At 34.7% G+C, this 22,126-nt stretch overlaps 1 protein-coding gene across 2 annotated transcripts in view; it reads right to left on the reverse strand.

Annotated features, from left to right (window-relative positions):
- Positions 1–1,041: 1,041 nt before the first annotated feature.
- The window catches only part of LOC117418408 (CDAN1-interacting nuclease 1-like), a 79,058-nt gene continuing 57,973 nt past the window's right edge, over positions 1,042–22,126 (reverse strand). For both annotated transcript variants that reach the window (XM_058991578.1, XM_034905460.2), the window contains one exon: positions 1,042–1,789. In XM_058991578.1, coding sequence (XP_058847561.1) covers positions 1,654–1,789 — 136 coding nt within the window. In that variant the 3' untranslated portion in view covers positions 1,042–1,653. The remainder of the gene's footprint in view (positions 1,790–22,126) is intronic.

Raw genomic sequence — 22,126 nt, forward strand, 5'->3', positions numbered from 1 at the left:
GCTGCGTACCTGACATTTTTACTCATTAAAAAACCAGAAACATGCAATAAATTTAAATTTAATGCATAGAAACATGCATAGCAAATTTGCTGTAGAGCTTGTCTCCATCCCTGTCCACTAACAACTACATCTCCAAGAATACAATGTCTTCAGTTACTAGGAAACTGTACACAAGAAAAAAACAGCCCCACAACCATTATCCAATCTCTGGCTAGCCCTGTTGTCGTTACAGACAATCGCAGTAAGAATAAAAAAAATTCAAAGCTACACAGGTTGAAGTGTAAACACCCCAGTCCAGCTACAAATCCAACTGGAACTATCAGTCAGAGGCAACCGCAAAAAAAGGTGCCAATAATATTAAACAAAATGAATGTCCTTATTTTATTTATCTGCATGGCTTTATATTGAAATTAACATGTCCACTGAGTTAAAGAAGTATTGTAATTAATTTGTAGTGTCAGTGTGATACCTCGAAAAGAAAATGCACCGAGCCAATGAAGAACCATGTAGAACACACTCGTGGTTGTATAGTAGTTAAAGTTAACATTGCAGTTAAAATGGAAGGCTCTTTTTTTAAATGCCTACCCCAATTACCATTAAAGACTGTACAGTATTTATCACGATTACTCATGACTTCAAGGCAATGTTGCATTTTACCCCCTGAAAATACATTTTACTACTCCTAGACACAAAACCTTATCTGAAGCGCTGACTGCAACAATCAAAACTTTGTAAAGAGTGTCATGCAATTTAAAGTCTTATATATGATGTATTTGTTACTTTCTCAGTATAATTGTACAGCTTTCCAACTAGCCAGAAAAAAAAGCAATTTAAAACCCAACTTGTTGGATTGGGTGCCTCAATATTAATTGCAATTTCAACACATTTTTAAGACCTGAAAAATGTTACTATGTGGAATTGTTGGAATGTCTTACAAAGTAACATAAATACTTGATGCGTGAACAGGCATCTGAAAGGAAAACCAATTTTAACAAAGCCTCTGTAGAAGTTAAGGACCATATAGAAATAACCACAAAAAAGTACTGAAAAGACCAACTCTATCATTTAATTTCAATGAATGATATATAAGCTCACTCAGTTTTAACATCTAATACAGATATTTTATTAATAAAAATAGCCCTGTGAAGTTTCAGCTCGGACAGGAAAATCATGCTTTCACACCTTAAAAAACTACAACGTGTGTATCTATCAAACAAACAGCAGAGAAGGAAATAAGATTACTATAATATACCACAGTAGTTACATTGAGCTGAAATGAGGAAAAAAATAAAACATTTATTTAGCATTTGCCTTTTTTTTTAAATGAACCATGTCTTTAAAAAGTCACACCTATTGATTTGTGTTGCTTTAAAAAATTCAGAGGGAAGAAAGATTATTGCTATCTTTAAACTGTTCGACAGAGACAGAGCTGGTGATAATGAGTGGGATGTGTCTGTCAGTTTTGGCTGCTCGCACAAGCATGGGAGTGAAGTTAAACAGAAACTCAGAGTATGTTTTTATAAAGAGGTATTAGTATGACCCTGGACAGCAGGAGTTCATCTGAAGTTCAGGGCAGATGTTTGCCAGTAGTTTGCACTGCAGGAAAGTAAAATTGCTTCCGGATTCACCCTCTTTCCTTCTCCTCTTCCACCACTAACTCTGGCTTGAACTGTGGCATAATGTTACAATGTCTAAGGGGAAGCAGTCTTTAAGCAGGATGCCACGTTCGCGATGACAGTCGAGCTCCTCTATAAATCCATGCCAGTAGATAACTAATCCAGGACCAAACCTGCAAGATAAAGAAAGAGATTATTCAGATACACTGTATTTTTTACTTCAGTAAGCATTACACAGACACAAACTCAAACAGTAATGTTGGTGTGTAACAAAATAGTTTACTGATGTGTTTTTTCACCTGCAAGTTAGTTTGTTTAACACCCATTGCGTTGCATTTTTAAAACGTTACTGTAACTATAAATTTCCACCTTAGGGTTAAAGAAACAATTTTAACAAGAATATTCTAATACCACAACTGTTCTGGCTTTACTGTTCTTTTTAGATGAATTGCAAATTAAACTAGGGCTATCCAACTGGACAAAATCACTTGACTGTTTTTAATATTCAAGAACAAACAGTAATCCTTCTAACATGCTTGCCAAACGATATGGAAGCATCCTCCCCTTCTCTCCTCTTTGCTGAAGTATTTTGGTATTTTAACTTCAACCTTCCTGAAACACATTCTACGTACTAAATTCAATATAAAGTAAAACATATACATGCAACACATTTAAATGCAACACATGTGTTCAATTTTTTCTTTTTCTCTTAATACAAAATATATTACCTTCATTATCAATTTCACATTTCTCAGTTTGCTGTGTTTAATTTTCATTCTAGTTATTAAATTGGATTTATATCAGGTAGGCCATAAAAGCATGCTGATTTTCCTTTCAATATAAAATTCTCTTGAATCATGCTTAGAATAGTAACATATTGAGCAGTATAGTTTAGGAAGTAGTAAGAGAAAACTTTCCACATACATTAAAATAAACCGGTTTGAACTTAAAAGTTTCAGATCCCACTTATATATTTTCATTTTTCCACTGCCGTACAACAGTGAAAAGTGACTCATAGCTCTATTCCCACCATGCAAGGATGGTGATCAGTTTCAGTTTCTGTAACTATAAGGGTATCAGGAAGATCAATAGAAGGTGCAATTCAAGATGTGGTGGGTATTATTGCGATTATATGCCAATGCAGGTATGGTACATGTATTTCTGTTTAATTTCTGATGCATACTGGAATTCTTCCACTGGGGGTAGTTACTTAAAGACGACTTTCACGCTTTATTTCATCTGTGTGGTGCACATGAATATTGTTGAGGCCTCAGGCACGTTATCAATGATTAGCACAATTTTCAATTTGATATACTTTGATTCTGGGTCAAAAACAGTCCCAACTTTCAGAGGAAAAAAGACACATTTAAATAATATCACCGCAGCACTGTGACATGAGGTCCTCAGACCTTAAATAGAGTGGCTTGATCCCACCAGACCCGCTCAGGAAGTAGCCCTGCGGACTATATAACCCATCAGGAAGTTCAGACCTTCAGGCTGAGTTCATAAAGAAGTAATGACAATCAATCACATAAAAAAAACACAACTCAAAAACACAGCAATATGTTTTCAACATCAGCCTCACATGCACCTACTGAGACTACTTAATTAAAAAGCAGCTTAACTAGTGGTGTTCTGCTGTGAGAAACATATACTGAAAACATAAAATTACAAACTTTGCACTAGTAAGACAATAACACTTTTCATTTCAGCCAAGAATACAATTGTTATATACAACTGTGTGTCTGCAATACTTTTTACAATCAGTGATTTACAGTGCTGTATCTTTTTTAGCAAACATGCCAAAACTAACAACGCAGAGAAGGTTGACAGATACCCTACAAGTTCACTCTAAAGTCACACATAGCTGAGCAATGAACTTTTAGAATTGTTGCTGCAAGTGTTTGATTTTTTTTCCTCGTATTTAATGCTGGGCTTGGAACTAGCACTATGCTTTTTATGGGAATGTTATGGAAACAGAATCTAAACGTTTACATAAGATATACATGGATATATTTTACAGATATGGCAATCTCCATAACATCTGTGTTAGAAACCTTTTCAAACAGTTAGTGTTTAACAAGTATCTAAATTGCATTATTATTTTATATTTTGTGCAGAAAATGCAAACCATGTGTGAACATGAAAGAATAAGGATTAATAGACTTCTGATACCACGCATAAAACAGATTGCAGATATATAAAGACAAGTAAACTATATTCATCTATATGTAAATACAACCATTTTATTTTACAAATTGGCAGGCAATAATAATAATAATAATAATAATAATAATAATAATAATAATAATATCTTAATTTTTAAATAGCGCCTTTCATAGTGGACCACCATCACAAAGTGCTTTACAGAGGTAGGCTGTGAACATTATATGCAGAGTCACTTACAATAGGACACTGATTTAACATCTCATCCGCAGGAGGTAGGTATTGAATTCATTAAAATTTCTTAATAGTTTTAAAGTATAATATTTACTATCAGAAATTAGCAGATATTATCCATCTATTACTTTACCAGTATGCAGTATGGAAATTACATTTTTGTAAAACTAGTTATAAATATTTGTACTCAAAAACACATTGGACTTCCCACCAATCACTCTGGAGATTCTTAAGTAGTGGTGCTATTGTAAAAATAAATAAATAAATAAAAAAAAAAAAACTGCAAAGTTCTAAAGTTAAAATATGCAAATGATTACCTTATAAACAGCAGATTGATTGAAAACCAACAATGTAAGCGCATTGGTTCTAAATCACAATAAAGCTGCATCTATAATCACTACATTTAATAACCACTTACAAATTGTACAACTTTTTTGTTGTTGAGAACAGGTGCCTGGTGTTATACGGCAGCTTAATGATAGCACATCACTAAGTACAAAACAAAAAGTAGGTATTTGTATAACAAGCTGCTATTAAGTCTCACAAAGCCTCACAAAATCGCAGCATAATTAAATGACAAATTACAGGTTTCACAAGTGTCGCCTATCCTGATAACAGTCCTTGTCTATTTAATGGATATAAATAAAAAAAAAAAAACAGCTTCATATTATAAATGTATTGCATGTTTTAAATTGTTTTCTTTTTAACTGCGGCCTTTAATCACAGATCAGTTGATCATTCCACTATATCAAGGCCTGTTCTTTATTATTATTACCATTTATTTCTTATATTGATTTGACAATATACATAAAATCAGTAAAAAAAAAAAAAAAAGGTAATGATGCTGTAATAAAAGTCTTTTAAAATAGTGGTCTAAGGCAGAAGCCTGAGTACTTGGCTCTTCTTACACTGTCGGTTTGGATTAACTCTGAGACATTGTTCAAAGGGTTGCATTTTTGGAGGCCCCTGCGAGACCTTTTGATTTATTAGAGAGATGAATCAATCTTCTCTGCCACCATGGTTTATTTGTAAAGTATTCAGGGTTCCTGTCTCGTAAAAGATATTTGACAAAACATTTTCTATTTTCTTATTATTTGGATGTAACCCTAATCCATGCAGAGATGTATCACCCCTGGGACAAGAGTTTCAAATTGTAATAATAATAATAATAATAATAATAATAATAATAATATTGAAAATTCATTCATATTGATTTCACAGATGAAATGCCTCTGATATGTCATATTTTCATAGTTCTGTGACCGGACTCGCATAACAAACTAAGAATTTGTAGACATCGATAACATGGGACAGAACACACAATGCAGCCAAGAATCTGAAAGCACAATGCTAGAGATGGACAGCTGCTGTTTTGAGATATGTTGGTGTAGATTAAAAGATAATAAATGTAACCAAGGCACTGTATAAATGTGGTTGTTATGTGGGGTAATATATTATTACAAACTGAATTCATAGTCAGCTTGTTACAGCTTAAAAAATTGTAACAAAAATTGTATAAGGCAACAATTCTAGATATATGACTTTTTTTTCTAGAGGAACTACTGTTTAATTTAATTCATTTAGTTAAAAAATGACTGACATTTGTTTTTTCCCCTTGTACAAAATGTAAATGTAAAATGTAAGTCTATGTAATATACATATTTTACTCAAAATAGAGGTTAAATTGTTCTACCTGTTTCCTGAATTCAGGGATCAAAGAACTTAAAACTGTTTCTTATCCATTTGGATAAGGAAGCTGGTCATTCCAGGCCATCTGTTTTAAAAATGTACAATTTTAAATAAATTGCATCCTGGGAAAACTGACTACCCAATAGTCCACTTTATTGCATGCATATACTAAAATTACACATTTTAGGAGAGTAAACTTGTACCCTAGAGAACAACCGACACCAAGAAAATGCTAAATGTAAATTTATGGTGTCCTAGCAGAAGGAATGCTGGTCTTAGTTTGGTACCATTTACTGCACATTTTGATGGCACTAAGCCATCTCTTGTGTTGTTCCGAAGACTGCCGACAAATACCTTATTGTTTAATTCCTGAGACACTTAGCTATACATCAGCTTTAAGGGGCGTTGGGAAGGTTATTTTAAACATTTAGTTTAGCTTGCGACTGCTGCCTTTTTTTTTTTTTTTTTTTTTTTTAAAGAATGTCTGGCTGCAAATTGTTTCTTATCCTGGGTGACAGACTATGAGACAAGCTATTGAGGAAGGTTAGGTTCGGGTCCCAGCAGTCAAAGCTCTGGTCAGCGCATGTTGCCATTTGGTGATTAATAGGTGTTTATTTTTAGGGTTTGAAATGGAAGGCCATCTCAAGGCCAGTGCAAGACGATATCTGCAAAATCTGTGAGTGTCTTGCAAGTTTTACAAGCCCCTTCTTCTCTGCATCTGGCTACAGTTCTTGGCAAGCAAATAAAGTGCCAGAAAAGGGATCATAAACAGGATATTTAGAAACTGATTCCGCCAAAGGGCATGCAAAGGGCAGCTATAGTGAGACATGATAGGCCAAGCAGAACAGATTTTTAAACGAGAGCATGCCAAGAACGTAGTAGTCTTATTTATAATGTGAAAGTAAAGGAATAAAGAATCTCTAAGATCAAAAACACAGACAGTTCTGACCAGCCTGCTACTTTGCCTCATCATTTTCCCAGTGTTTATATCTCACAAAAAAACTTTTAAAAAGTCTGCAAGAATTAACACCTTTGAAATTTTAGTTAACCTTGTGTGTGCACTTTCTTTTTCCCATGTATTGAGCTTACAGACATGTTGGTTTCAGCACTTATGTCTCTTGTTCTATTATAAATGATTCACCCTTTTGTTTATATACACAAGATAAGTATAGGTTCAAGTTAGTTCTCAAAATGTGACATTGGGTATTTGCAACTGGAAGCAAAAAAACACTCAATACAGCTTGTGCAGAGATTAAAAGAGGATTAAAGTTTTCTTATATAAAACCTCAGAGACCCCAGGAGACTGGACCTGCCCTTTGCAAGATGACTATATATCTTATTGAAGACAACCAGTCACATATTAAGGTAATTTAACTGATGATGAAAGCCTTTGGGGTACTATCTATTGAAATGGTATGCTAAACACAGACTGGTAATTTTCATTTATTGATAGGCACTTTAAAATATTTCAGGGAAGCCTTTATCTCCTCTGGCACCCTGCTAATCACGCAAACGGTTAAACCTCATTATCGAATTCTTCCATTTATCACTACAGGGATATTGGCAGGATATATCCAATCGATGTCTGCTTTGCTTCTGATAATTGAATATATGGTATTTTCTGATTTATCTTCATTTATTCTGCAAAAAGAATTGCAATTAATAATGTTTAAATATATATTTAATATATTCTAAATCCATATTTTTGTATACATATGATCTACTGGAAAGTTCAGACCCTTATAGAACTACAGAATGTTGAAAGAACAACATGGCATATAAATCTGAAATATAACAAGCTAAACCTTTAGTCATAGTGAAGAACCAAAATCTGCATTCTGTTCAAATATCTGCAATATGACATCTGAAATGTCTTGAAAAGGCACTGAACATTGTGTGTGATTTTACAACATTAAATCTGCACAATTTAAATTTTACATTCTTTTTTTCTCTGCCCCACAGATAATTACTGTGTATAATGTGGTGCTTTCTATAGACAAACCAGGATGTAACAGCTACCTAATAAGACATGACAGTTATGAAACAGTCATGTTTGATATTAAGGTTCAAAGGCAACAAACGTAAGTAATCTACATGAAGAACCTAAAAATAATGGATATTATGACTGGTGTATTCAATTAAGGAAACAAAAAATCAAAATATGCAATCCTGGTTTGAAATTGTCCTTGATATGGTATATTGTTCATGCTCTTGTTATTGTCACACATAAATAAGGGCAGCATGTCGGCCACTGCCTGTAACATAAGACTTCAGTCTTTCTCATGTCTTTAATCACTGAGAAAGACTTTTAGTCCAAACATTATTCATTGTATTTTACATAGTTTCTTTTGGTAATATTTACATTTACCAGTATTGAATGCTATATAGTTATGGGTTAAGGTACCAGCCTCACCCTTTTTATAATGCAACAGGGCACATAAAATAAATAATGTTTTCAAACAATATCATACTATTTCCTATTCTTAAAATATTATATTACTGGTAACCTTTTGCTTGGGTGTTGGTAAGAAACCAAACCTAAAGTATACTGTAGATGTTTTAACTATGCATGTCTTTTAACCTCCAGTAAATTCGGTAAATAATACCAAAAAAATAAAGCAATATGTTTAACCCTTGGCAGCAAATAGAAAGGTGTGTGCGTGTTTGTTTTTAGTTCCTCAAATGCTAATCTGGTACACTGTTAGAAAAAGGGAATGCTATCATCCTGTCAGCATCTGTGCATGAAAACATCTATTCAGACGTTAATTTGGTACACAAAGTCTAATACAGTCCACTGCTCTCAGGATGACAAATAACCATCATCTCTAGAACTGGTAATCTGTAAAATGATCTAGCGTTGGTGATGTTGTCCTTGGGACTGGTCTAGGCTGGCAGCATGGTATCAAGGGGATACAAGGTCCCTTACCCTGTTATTGTGCTCTACCAGCAGCCTTTCCAATAATTACTGAATCTCAAGGGACAAAACCAAATCCCCATAAACTGCCTACAATTTCTCTTTACTCTACCTTGGTGAAACCTACACTAATCCTGTCTTTAACCCTGTCCGCCAATATGTTTTCAATTTTTTGCAAGTCCTTTCTTAACCCTGTCTTTAATCAACAACAGTTTTTACTGTAATGCAATACAGTCTATGTGCCTCAGCAGTGATGTATCAAGTGTTTCATAGGCTCAAAGAATACTTCACTAAATGCACATATTATTAAGATCATATAAACAACGGGGTAAGTTTGTTGACTTTTGTGTTTTATTCACATTACTTGTTAAGGAGACAAGTTTCAAAGTAAATGCACAGGACCTAAGATTGATTGTTATATTTGCGTAAGTATTCTGACCATTGATGGCCAAAAAAACAAAACAAAACATATTCCCATATGCCCATCATGTAGAATTTCAGAAAACAAACACCTAATGAATGTACAACTCTTTCAGCACTAACTAACTAGACATAAAGTCAATCCTAGACTAGTGGACTTTTTTTCCCCCTGGTCCATTTGAGTGTTAATGACATCACACGCACAAGTTTATATTACTAAAATAAGCAGTTAATTTCTCAACTTAAAAATATATATCTGAAACTGAAGCATGGTGGTAAATACTTTTATTTCAGAATTAAAAATCATGGTTACAATGATGAAATGAAACCAGTCAATTTCAGTTGTGTAATAATGCCTGCTTATAAATGAGGGGCTAATCCAAGGGGTTAGGAAAACTCAATTCCATCAGCCGACTGCCCTAACCCAAACTCTCCCAGATTTCACAAAGGTAAGATTAAAAAAATTAACTGACTCCCAGTACTTCAAACATGACCTTGTTCGTGCAAAGCTGGCATGGTAGAAAAACAAACGAGCAGGAACGCTTCGCTCAAATCAGTAACATGTGAACTTTACTCAGACCAGCCAGAGAGCCTGCAACTTTCAAAGGCAATGGGATCAGCAACACAACATTGCTCGAGGGTATTTAAATAACTGTGATCAGATATCACCACCTCACGGTCAATGTTTTTTTGGATGATCCTAAGCAAATTACTTTTTATTGTAGTTTTTAAAAAAGGGGTTATAAAAACAAATGCTCAATTAGTTATTTCAGGGGTGACTGCTTGAGGGGACAAAAGATGTTGTAGGTTACTTGCAGACACGTGTCACTTATAAGATAGGTTGGATTGGCAATACCCTATTGAGCCTAAGAAAAACGAATTAGTGAGCTGTTCAAATTGGAAGCTAAATACTCTTAAGATGTAATAAAAGAAGTAGTGAATGACACCCAGGTCACAGAAGCTGAAAATAGTATTCCTCAGGCAATCTGGTATTGATTTTTGTTTGTTTGCTATGAAGGGAAGCTTTTATGAGTTGTCAAACTGACAATTTAACCCCCTTTTCACAAAACAAACAGATGATCTCCTTCCTGACAGTACTGATTTCTAGTAAAATGACATTACAGAGTGGCTGACAATATGTATAGAATAGATCAAGATGTTTTTTTTTTTTCCATATATGCAACAAGTACCAGTAGCACAAACTCAAGAAGGTATGTTACTGAGCCCTAAAGTTTTATCAGCAACTTCTTCACTATCTGACTGAGAAACTGCAGGTTTATAACCCTATTAAGAGTCTGAGGTCCTTGCACACCATGTTCCTGTGTCAGCCACGTTTTAAACACAAACGTTTTGGAGCTCGTGCTTTTTCGGTCCCGGGTCCACAGATTTGGAATGCTCTGCCTGTTGAACTCCGCCCTACTGCTGAAATTCTCCCTTTCAAGAAGAAACTAAAAACATTCTTATTTCACAAGTTATGCTAATTCAATCGGGAGAATGCACTGTCAAATGCTTTGACACTGATACGTTATACTGTGTGTGTTTATTTTTTTTATTTTTTATGTTGCGCTCTATAAAATGTTTTTAAATAAAATAAATTTTAAAAAAAATTGTAATGAATTGAACCTGACATTTAATAAATAAATAAATAAATGTTGTAATTTTGTCAACATTACTTTGGATGGTCATTTTGTTAGTATTTTAAACCCAGAAGTAAAGCATTTAGGTTTATGTGGGCAAAGAAACAATAATTAAAAGCTGTAATGTATACAGTACTAATTTCCATAACTCAACAGACCCAACAAACAAAAACATTAGCACAGAATGTATTTATTTTCAATTTTTCTAAATAAAATTAATTACTGTTACAAAACATATTTCTGTTTATTTCATCAAGAATCACCATCTCAGCAATTTGTTGCCCAACACTCCTGCTCCTTTGTAACCTTAGCCATTACTCCTGCTGTGTAAAATCATGCAAGAGATTAAGGCTGCAATGCATCGAGTCAGGGAAGGTGAAGTATGGTGCTGGAGTAGAAACCTTTGAAAGCTAGGCAACCATTACCATGTAAGTGACCTATATGAAACTACTCACCATAGTTCACATATTTATTCTCAGGTTCCAGCCTCTAGCTGTTCTCTGATAGCCCTAAATACTTGACAAACTGAAGCCCTTTCAATTTCTGTTCAAATTGCCTCATCTCTCTGTCAGAACACCATGGGGGACTCCATTAGTTTTCCAACGCCTTTCCCCCCTCTGACAGTCATTTAGCCAGATCCTTGTTGTGAAGGCTGTCCATGTCAAATTAGCCAGGGCCCCTATTGTCCTTATTACCACTCGAGAAGCCATCATAAGTAATGCTACGGGGTTCCTCAGTTGTCACTAGTTGTCAGACAGAAAGGGAGTGTAGTTACAGATAGCTGACAGGTAATTTTAATGTCTACAATTATCCCAATTAGTCTTGTCATAAACAATTCGATAAATCTGCGCCAATGCAAACCGATAAACACACCAAGGTCTTTTTTTAATGAGTAAATCAGTAATATAATGCTCTATTTTTTGTTTCAATACTAAGCTCAGCTGTGTGTTGGCAGTCGCTACCTGGTCAGCACAAATTGTACTATCTCCTTTCATTAGCTCATCACTTTGTGAGAATTTGAAAGGCCGTGACAAAATTCATTTAAGGAGAGAAAGAGCAGATTGCCTGAAGCAGATGTTATAAGGGAGATAAAACAAAAGGGTTTTTCCTGGACCTTCAGGATTGCAAAAGGGAATTAAAAGAAAACTATTGTGGGGTAACATTGTAAAAAATAAATGAATGATGACAAGTGCAGTAAAGGGAAGTGGAAAATATTAAAGAAAAAAAGCAATGGAAGTGTTATTTATAATATAAACTAAGAATTTAAAAAGGCAATCTTACTGTTTTGTAGAGTTATGACTGTTGCCTAACAGAATTTGGTTTCTAGCAGAAATGTAATAAATCTCTTATGTGTAAAGCATAAGCATCCACATTAGCTATCAAAACTCATTATTATCTATACTCTGAAAAAAAAACAAGAGATTTGCAGTTTCAACTAATCCAACTACTGTAACTACATATTGTCCCTAAACTTTAATATAGTTAAACAATGTTGGTTGAAAAACTGATTAAGAAACATTTTAAATAAACAATGCAGCAGTACTAGTTTAATTACAACCTGTAAAATGTCCAATACTCCAATGTTATTTAGTATAACATTCTTAAAATGATAGGCCGTCCATGAATGTGAGAACTGCGGTGGCTGTTCTAAATAATTTGTGAAACATGAAAAACTGCCTGACTGTTAGTTAAGATCTCTCTGCACCCTGTCTCTTTTGCTGACCCCAGTCGAAAGTGATGGCTGAAAAACCCGTCACTGGGAAGTTGTAATAGGAAATTGCTCTTGGCAACTATTTGTTCAAGCACCAGAATTATTTTTGTGCCAACACTGAGCACCCCATTGGAAAACAGGGCAGGTCTCCCTAATGAGTAATCTATTTCAGTGCAGTCTTGTCTGGGCATGACAGTTTACTGAGAGGCTTGAAAAACTCGTAATTACCAGTGTTACAGGGCAATTAATGCATATTACAGTGCACCACTCATGGCGGCAACTGTCATTTTCTCAATAAAAATGAGTACTCTTCAGCTAAAGGTGACATTAATTGGGCCTTTAATGACTATGCAGAGGAGCTGAAGCCAAATATGAACAAAACAGCGATTCAATGAATGACTTCAGCATTGACAAAATTGTACTAAAATGAGATTAATTGCTGTTTAGAAAAAAAAGTCTAAAAAGCTATTAAATTGCAGGGTTTGAGTGCTGGGGTTGATGATTGTGATGTTAATCCCACATTTTTCAATGCAGGCAAATATTCAAGTAAATGCCACTACTGCAAGCGACACACAATTTGATATATTTGTCTGTGAGAGCACTTGTGTATTGCTATCAAGTGGCTGGACCAAAAAAAAAAAAAAAAAAAAAAATCCTTTGGTACACAGAGCACACATTTGTTTAAAGGGTTGTCCTGTACATAACTGTTCAATTTTTTTTTTATTACAGACATGTAATTTAAGATATATAAAAGCTGCATCTACCACAATGGACAAAACAGCACTTAGATTGGCAGGCACTTCTGTAAGCAAGACAAAAAAAAAAAAAAAAAAAAAAAATGAAGAAAACATGATGTTGCACAAGTATTTTGGCAATTTTCTATCTAACCACTGTAGATTTTTTATAATAATTTATATTATTTTTTATCAATAATAAGCCATCTATTCTAGTTTTCTTTAAAGCAAAATAAATAGGTTAATATTATTAGTTTTAAAAGAAAACAGAACGAATGAGACAAACATCAAATGAGGCATCTACTACAGCTATATATTATAAGAATAAACAAATATTAGAATTGCAAAACATTTCACCTTCTAATAGGAGAGAATATAGAACATCTTTCAAGTGTTAAGGGACAGTAGAACCATAAGCATTTTCTGAAAAGCCTTAAAGAATGTAAAATTCTGTTGAAGCACTAACTCAGAAAATGAAAAGTTTTAAAGTCCCATTGGTAAGGTGACCATATGGCTCCATGTTCAGGCTTTTCAACTCACAACCCAAGGCATTCTGGTACGTTTTACCTGTCTCAGATCATGTAAAATACAATAGGCTTTATAGCAGAAACAAGGAACCACAAGATGAAGAGCACATGTTTTTGCATGGAACAGAGGCCTTAATCTGATCTGTGGCACCTTTGTTTGAATCCAGCCAAGGAATTGAATTGACTTCTGGGTATCTCAGGACAATGGTTTATATATCACAATACGAAAAATAAAATTGCCATGACAATAGCAGCTCCTAAAAGCTTCCTCAATGCAGAATGTGGCTGCACTGTTTGTTTACTGTACTTCCCTTTCATTGTAAAACTGTAAAATACAAAAAAAATAATTTGTGCTAGACTCCTAAAGAGCTTAAACTTCTGAAAACCCTTTGGGGAATTGGCTTCATTCCTCTGTTGCAACACGTTTCATAAATCTCAGCCTCACAAGGGACAGTGTTTGTGCAATTACTCTCAATAAGTAATAAGGACCTTGATATAGCTTGAGATGTCAATATCCACTGTACTTCTCTGAACATGTAATATGCTTATTCTTGCCAGAGACAGTAAAATGACACTTTAACTCTCTAAACTCAGCCCCGTTCGTTTCGGTGCGCCGACGGTCTGAGGGACAGACGTCACACTAGAGAGGAAAAAGAGAGGGATGGAGGGAAGGATTCTGTTTAATATAGAGGGATGGAGGGGGGTACTGTTTAATAGAGGGAGGGAAGGAGTTATTCAATGTAGAGGAAGGAGGGATACTGTTTAGTCTTTTTACGACTCCGGTCTATTTCTTCTCTTAATAGAGGACATTTCACTGCCCTAAATAACGTATTTCAACACAGCATACGCAAAGTCAGTGCCGTCTTACAGGCACTTCACTTTGCCTACTGTGCAATGTTTGGATTCAAGGCAACTCAAACAACTATAGGCTGAAATCACTTTGGCTTCCAAGCTGTTCCTACTATTTCTATTGGGATTCTGATGTTCCCATTATTATGAAATTACTGCACTTCCTTGGTCGTAGAAGGAACTCAGCTTCACCTTGTTACTTACATAACCTACTAAAGCATTCATGTAAAAAATATATATTATAAAACCACTATTAATGACTACATTTGTATTCAACTATTTTTTGTTTTTAAGGATGCTAAGGGTTTAAGCTTTAATGCTACCTTTTGCTATCAACAGCTCATCTCTTCAGGTCCTTCCTGGTGCTAATTAGTGCTTATGCTAAACAGTTTTTTTGAGCCATCTATGACTACAAAATATACAGCAGTGACCAAACATGTTTGTTTTTTTTTTTTTTCGGAATATAACCAGTTCCAGTTGGGACATAACATATTCTTCAACTGCCATCAATTTAGAGAGTTTAGCTAAGACTTAAATTCATAAAGGATTACAGGTTTATTACATTGGTTCTTAGCTTATGCCATCTGTTTTGTTTTAATTAAGGTTTATGTAAAAATTTAAAAACTGCAACCAGATCACATGTACCTTGGTTAAAAAAGAATATTGAATATTCATCTTATATGGGAAGACAAATCCGTGTAATAGTTAAAGACAAGCAATGACAAAACCACTAAATCCAGGTTGTCAAACATAATTTATAATGTAGAGTTCTACTTTTTGCTGTTAAAACAGTACTTATGAAAACCAAAGCGATATGGGTGACTGTTTACAACTTCCTATTAAAAGTCTGGCTGAGAGCACTTTAAACTTTAAACTTTAGGTTAAAGAAAATCATGTGGAGATCTCTGTGCGATGGCCTGGTGACTTTATATCCTCTTGTCAAAGTTCTGTAGTTTTATTTGTAGTGATACATACAGGAGGAGGTTGGAGGTTAAAGTTGATAGGAGGGCCAACAGGAAAACCAACCAACCACTTTCAGAAGATTACAGCGTTTAACATATTACGACCTTTCGGCAGTTTTTGCTAACTTTGAAAGTCTATATTTCATACGTTACGACAGCCTTTAAGAAAGGAGCCCAAACATTTGATCAAACGTTGCAATTATGTGACCTTTTCTTTTTCAAAAGCCAATAGGTTTCAAAGTCAGTTTTAAAACATTGACTAAAATCTCTCTCCATTCTTTGATTTGAAATGACATTTGACAAGGTTGATAATTTTTCACTGAATTGCCAAAATAGAATTTGACATCTGTTGCAGCTGACAAACTGTTTTTTTCTTTTAATATTTAGATAAATATATATTTTTGAAGATAAACTGCCATTACCATAACTCATTAATTATGTAACGGGACAGAACACTAATAGTAAAACTTGACAGAAAGAAGTTGTACTTAATATATATACCAACTTATTTATAACAAATTTTCCCTTTTTATTTGAAATCACTGAATAAATTAAATAATTGAGAAGTGGTGTCTGGTAAGCTTAGGAATTATTACACTTGGCCAGCATTTCGCATGTTTTTACAAATGCTGACTGCATGTCAATATTCCCTGTGCAATCAGTCGCTGCTACTGGATAATTCTAAATACAGTAAATCACACACACGGGATGGACAGAAAAAGGCCTGACAGACTTCATGGATAAATAGCTGAATGTATACAATAAACTATCAAAGTCTGAAGTAAACATTTGCAATACATATCTTGTATTACAAAAGTATGTGTTACAGGCTTTCCATGTCTCCAGTAGTATACTGTTCACAGGCACTTGCAAACAGTTCATTTTAATTGGCTGTCAAGGTTTAAAAGTTTGCCTGAAGTAAGGACTGGCATAGACTTGTCTTGACTTGATTAGCAGCAAATGTTTTGCACTAACCTCAATTTCTGTTTCCTCATATGTGTTTGATTATCTCACCAATAACTATGAACTTCTAGATGTTTCAGCTATCGAGCAATCACAGACCTAAGTGTGTGTGTGTATATATATATATAGAGAGAGAGAGAGAGAGAGAGAGAAATAGTAAGTCAAATGTAGTGGTACTGTTAGAAGAATAATTTAAAGTGAACACTCCACACAAAAAAAAAAAAAACTTATTTTTGAGAAGAAATTCTTGGTTTGTTGATCCGTTGCACAAGAACGATGCGTGTAATTTGGTGAAAGGATGTGGCGATCCTGAAACAGTGCTCCAATCTGTCACATCCCAGGTGATTGCACAGCTTGCTTTTAACAACATTCATCACGGAAACAATGTAGCTTCACATAAGTATGTGCTTTACAAGTATTTTTAGATGCCAAACAGGTATTTATCTCTTGGTACCTGCATCCGAAAGTCAGCCGTCTTGTTATTGGATTTGTAGCACTGTTGTAAAGAAAGACCATTTTGAAGCTCAAGCAACTCTAACTGCACAGCTGCCTTATCTGATAAAAATGGTTTAAGACTGGAAACCAATTCCTGCGCATTTTGTTGGAAAGGAGCATCCAAAAATGTTAAAGCTGACAAACTGGAAAATGTCTGAAGCGATTGTCAAATTTATCTACCAGCTCTGTGATATGATTTGTGTACACATTGGTAGGGAACTGCTCAGTTAAGTGTGGATTTTCACGTTTTATACGCAACAGATGGTGAAAATGTCTTTGCTGTTTACATCATTTTTTAAAAATGGTAATTTAGCTTTGTTGAAAATTTAAACAGGCTTTAAGCTCTGCTATTGTTTTTCTTTCTGGCACTGCTGTCCAACAGTACACGTCTTTGTATTCTGGATGATTTGTACTTTGATGCCAGTTTAAGTTGTAGCTTTTATTAGGGAGGACTTTCAGTTAAATTATACACACTGAGCTTTTTCCACCTTCACTCGCAATTGCAAAATAGTCATGTTCCCACTGTAGTAAAAATGTGTGCCTGCCTGCTGGGGTAAATTCAATCTACCTGAGCACTATTGTGTGGGCTCCATGCTTGGTCCTGCAGCTGTCTGATTCCGGCCCCGTAGCTGATTCCAATGTTGCTCTTGTAGAAGAAACCTCATGGCCACGTTTATTTCATTTCTCTGAACCTGTGTGAGTTTTCTGTCCTGTTTAATTTTGGCATTTTAATCAGCCACTTATCTATTTAAATTTCTTTCAATAATACGCTGTACCTTATGCTTAGTGTTCCACACTTTCGGTTTCTATCTTTAAAAAAAAAAAAAAACTTTCCAGGGAATTTTTCTGAGTTCATTTTACAAATATTAAAATAGGGATACAATCAGTAAAAATCGTTTTTAACTGAAACATCAGGAAAAAAAATAAAAATAAAAAATCAGGAAAAAAAATCTCAGTATACACACTATACATGTGGAATATGATGCGTAGCTTTAGTTTCTTATTAAGTGTAATGTCCCTGGCATGTATGATGAAGCAGAATCTGTGCAAGTCGAGAACACATTTTCCCCAAGTTAGGTGGTACTTTGCGAACGTTTGGGCAATCGCTGTGCTGACGGAAATAGTATTTGCAGTTATGAAGGACAAAACATGCCAGGTTTATTCACCTTGAAATCATAAAAAGAAAAGAAAATTGACAGAACCGGACGGTGCAAGCCATCGGGAGACGCTCCAAAAATCACACTGGACATTTCCATCAATGCAACTGGGCTGGCATCAGTGTAGATGTTATTTACTTCTGAGCCAAGCTGAGCTTTTATGGCATCAGAGATGTTGTTTTTTTCTGAGCCAGCATGGCACAGAGATGTTAGTTTCTGAGCCGTCATCAGTGTAGATGTTAGTTTCTGAGCTGAGCTGACCCGACCAAAGAAATTACTTCGTACAGCACAGATATACAGCTAGCTTACGTAATTTCCTTGACCAAATTTGGTCTTATTTCCCTAGCATGAGACAAAGCACATTCAAAGTTACATTTGCGTTTCTTCTTCACTTTACCAATGTCAGCAGAAACCCAGACAAAGAGAAGTTACATTTGAGAACAATGCTATGAGTTTTGCTCAATTCTCACAGGCAGCAAAGCGCTGTACCCATGCATCACAAGGTCTAACAACAAGACTGATGACTGCAAATGGCTGATGTGCACCAGCTATGTACAGCTTACTTTTAAGAGTTTATTAACCCTGCGTTGATTCAGAGTGTACATTAAACACAGGAAACTCACACAATGTTCACAGACAGTTTCAATGATTTCTTTACCATTTAAATGGGAAGCATAAGTAACATTAGTATAATGGAAAAGGAACAAAGGCTGATGAAACAATAAGGGCTTGTGCAATTTAACTGGAACAATGTGTACACTGCCCCACACAAGGTGCGTGGTTATCAGAAAAAAACTTACGTGTTCCAATTATATTATTTTGCGTTCTGTCACACTTACCTCAAATTACAGCATGTCACTTTTAGCAAAAGTAAATGGTTTTAGAACCAGTTTTAATTGGTTTGTACATAGACTCAAAACAGCTTATTAAGCAGAAACAATTTATGCGAAAACAAATGTGTTATCTGCCCCGAGGTCACAGCTGCACGCCTCTCTATGAAAAGTAAGTCACTCCCTACAAGGCCGGGAGTACATAGGCAAAAATCTTTACACGTTCCATAAGTTACCAACTAAAGCATCATCATTTTCCGTCAAATATTTACGATTAAGATTGTCGACGTTAGGCAGCGTTTTAGCTGATGAACAGTACTGTCGCACGAAGTCACTAATACACACCTCTCTGCAATAAACAGTGGCTTTCCAGCAAAGCACAGAGCTCTGACAAACTCATTAACCAGTCATTCTTTTTTTAAAGCACGTGTAAAAGCCACAGAAATGGATTTCTGGTCTCTCAGTTCACTTTCTTGTTTTAGTTGAATGCGTCGCTTACTTTCAGTATGTTCTTTTATTCTGTTAGTGCAAACATGTACCTAAATGCAGCAGTATTTGCAATGCTATGCATCCTCTGCCTCATCTGGCCTTAATTTTTCGGTAAAATTTAGAATAAACTGGAAATGCGGAACATTGTTTATACTGTACAATTTCAATTTGACTTCAAATCACGTGATCTTATAAGGTCTCATCCAAAATCACAAGGGAGAACGTGCTCTTTAAAATATCTTTTGTGAAACTAATTCGAGTTTCCAGAATCTCGGTTATTATGTGATTAAAACATAAAATTACATAAATAAGATTATGATAGTTCAGCTGTTCAAAACAAACGTTTGATATCACACAACAGTTTGCAAAGACTTTGCATTCCCCACCTAAAACATTAATGCAGTCCATATATATATATATATATATATATATATATATATATATATATATATATATATATATATATATGTGTGAGGCCAGCTGCCACGGGCACAATGGTCTGGCTTTGCAGGCACAAATTTGCCTGCGGGCATGGCTTTGAGGACCACTGTTCTATAGCTTCATTTTATTTTAGCCTTGGAAAAAAAAAAAAAGTCTGTAAAGGACAACTTGTAAGTCCTTGCAACATACATCTGGTACACGGTTATGACAACAAAGTGGTCTGTGTAATTGATGTATGTGCAGTGAGGTGAAGGCAAATAGAGCCAACACAAATCTCCACAGGAAAGGACAAGGTTGAGTAAGGGACACTGGCTCCAAAAGGAGAATAAGTCAGGGTTATTTATAAACAGCTACTTATCACTTCCATCAACCATCTTGCCAAAAGCAATATACTTCAATAGAACAAAATGTTGTGCTATTAATTAGACATGAAAGTGCCCCTTAACCAAGCAAAGCAGAAAATAGATAGAGCTTATTGTTTATTTATTTATCGGTTTACCTCATTATCAAACACTAGTTGCCTTTCCTAAAACACATGAACATAATAAATTGCTTTTTCGACTGCTTCTCGTACATATCAACAGTCGTTCAGTTAATATAAACTAATGTTTTTTCTTCAACATCTGAGTCAGGCTTTTATAAAAAAATAAACACAAAGAAAATATCTAGGGCCAGAGGAATACAATACTTTTACAAAACTAGCAAGACTACTCAAAAAGCCTATTTTTTTGTTCCATTCTACCACCAAGCTGCATATGTTACGAATTTAATACAGTTACAAAGGGTTTAACTTTTTATATTTACACTAGAAAACAAGGCCCTTAATGTTTAATTTACGCTATAACTTGTAAAAGCAAATCCCCATAATACAAAGCCTACAAAAATCTTTTATAGCATGGAACTGCACAAGTCATTAAACTATGCATTCTTCTATTCTATCAGTAACGTGCTTTTTAATGTAACTCTTTAAAGAAATGTATAAAGGTATTGGTAATAAAAGAATGGATTTTTTCATTCAACTAAACATATTTTAGCTGTAGAGCTTTTAAAAGGGCAAAATGGGGGGCCTGCATTTGATTACTGTTGACAGTCATCTGACTCATGCTTGAATGCTCTCCTTAGCCTTTAGTGTACAATTGAAGGATCATCTGCTAAGAGATGTGTGCTTTCTTTTCCCTCTTGCCCCGTAATTAAGGCATTTAATACATTTCACTTTCAGTTGTTGTAAAAGTGAACTGTGAAGGTACATGAAATGAGCCACTTAGGAGTTTAAGCTCAGGATATTTATATATGCATCAAACAACTTTCTTTCTTGATAGTTTTTGATAAAATATAAGTAGGGCATCCCAGGACTCATTAAATGAAAGTATGTGAGATGCATCCTTTTAGCAGGGTTTAGGGGATTTTGTTTTTATCCAACTCATCACTTAAAGTCCAGCAGATCTGATGGCAATGCTGATTAACTATACAACTGAACAGTTCAGAAAAAAAGAAGATTTCCAAAAGTAAATAATCTGAATTTAAGAGCAAGATGGTTAAAACAAAAAACTGGTTTCAGATACTATAAAAGGTTATTGTTATGTTTCATGTTCCTTTTCAGGCAATTTTATGGATACATGTCAATATCAATTATATTTAACATTCTGTATTGCAACTGGAATCCAATTTATAACCTAATCAGATTTATTATATTTTAAGCAACTATATATAATAAACAAAAAACAAGTGTATGTATTTCTAAATCAAAATATGCATCTTAGTATCAACTGTAAAGTGTATATTTGCCTACTTATTATCAACCTTGTTATTTACCATCATAACAGAAAATAAAGTTAATATGCTTAATGTGATATCTCCTAATGACTACATACTTCATCAAAAGAATGAAGAAATAGTGTTAGACACTATAGAGCAATATGAAGTATATTTTCTAACAGAAAACAAATGTCAAAAATATTCCTGAACACCACAGCATAAGGACACAACTTCCAATCTAATATTTTTTGCAACATTTTCTAACAATGTGTTAGCTGGTTTTCCTTTTGTCAAAAAACATTAAATGTTTTACAACATATTTAGTGCCACATTCAATGCACACATAACAGTTTTGACTCTATATGGAAAAAAAAGCAGCACATATTCAAAAACAGTTCAGCCATCAAAGCTATTATGTTACATTGTATACAATTTATTTTACAAAACAGCCATTTTCATAAAGGCATACTACAATGGGCGCCCCAAGACAAGATCTAGCACGAATGACAAATGCTGCTGACTTCTGCCTCAAATGGA

Source organism: Acipenser ruthenus, chromosome 18, assembly GCF_902713425.1.
Source record: "Acipenser ruthenus chromosome 18, fAciRut3.2 maternal haplotype, whole genome shotgun sequence".
NCBI classification, from domain to species: Eukaryota; Metazoa; Chordata; class Actinopteri; order Acipenseriformes; family Acipenseridae; genus Acipenser; species Acipenser ruthenus.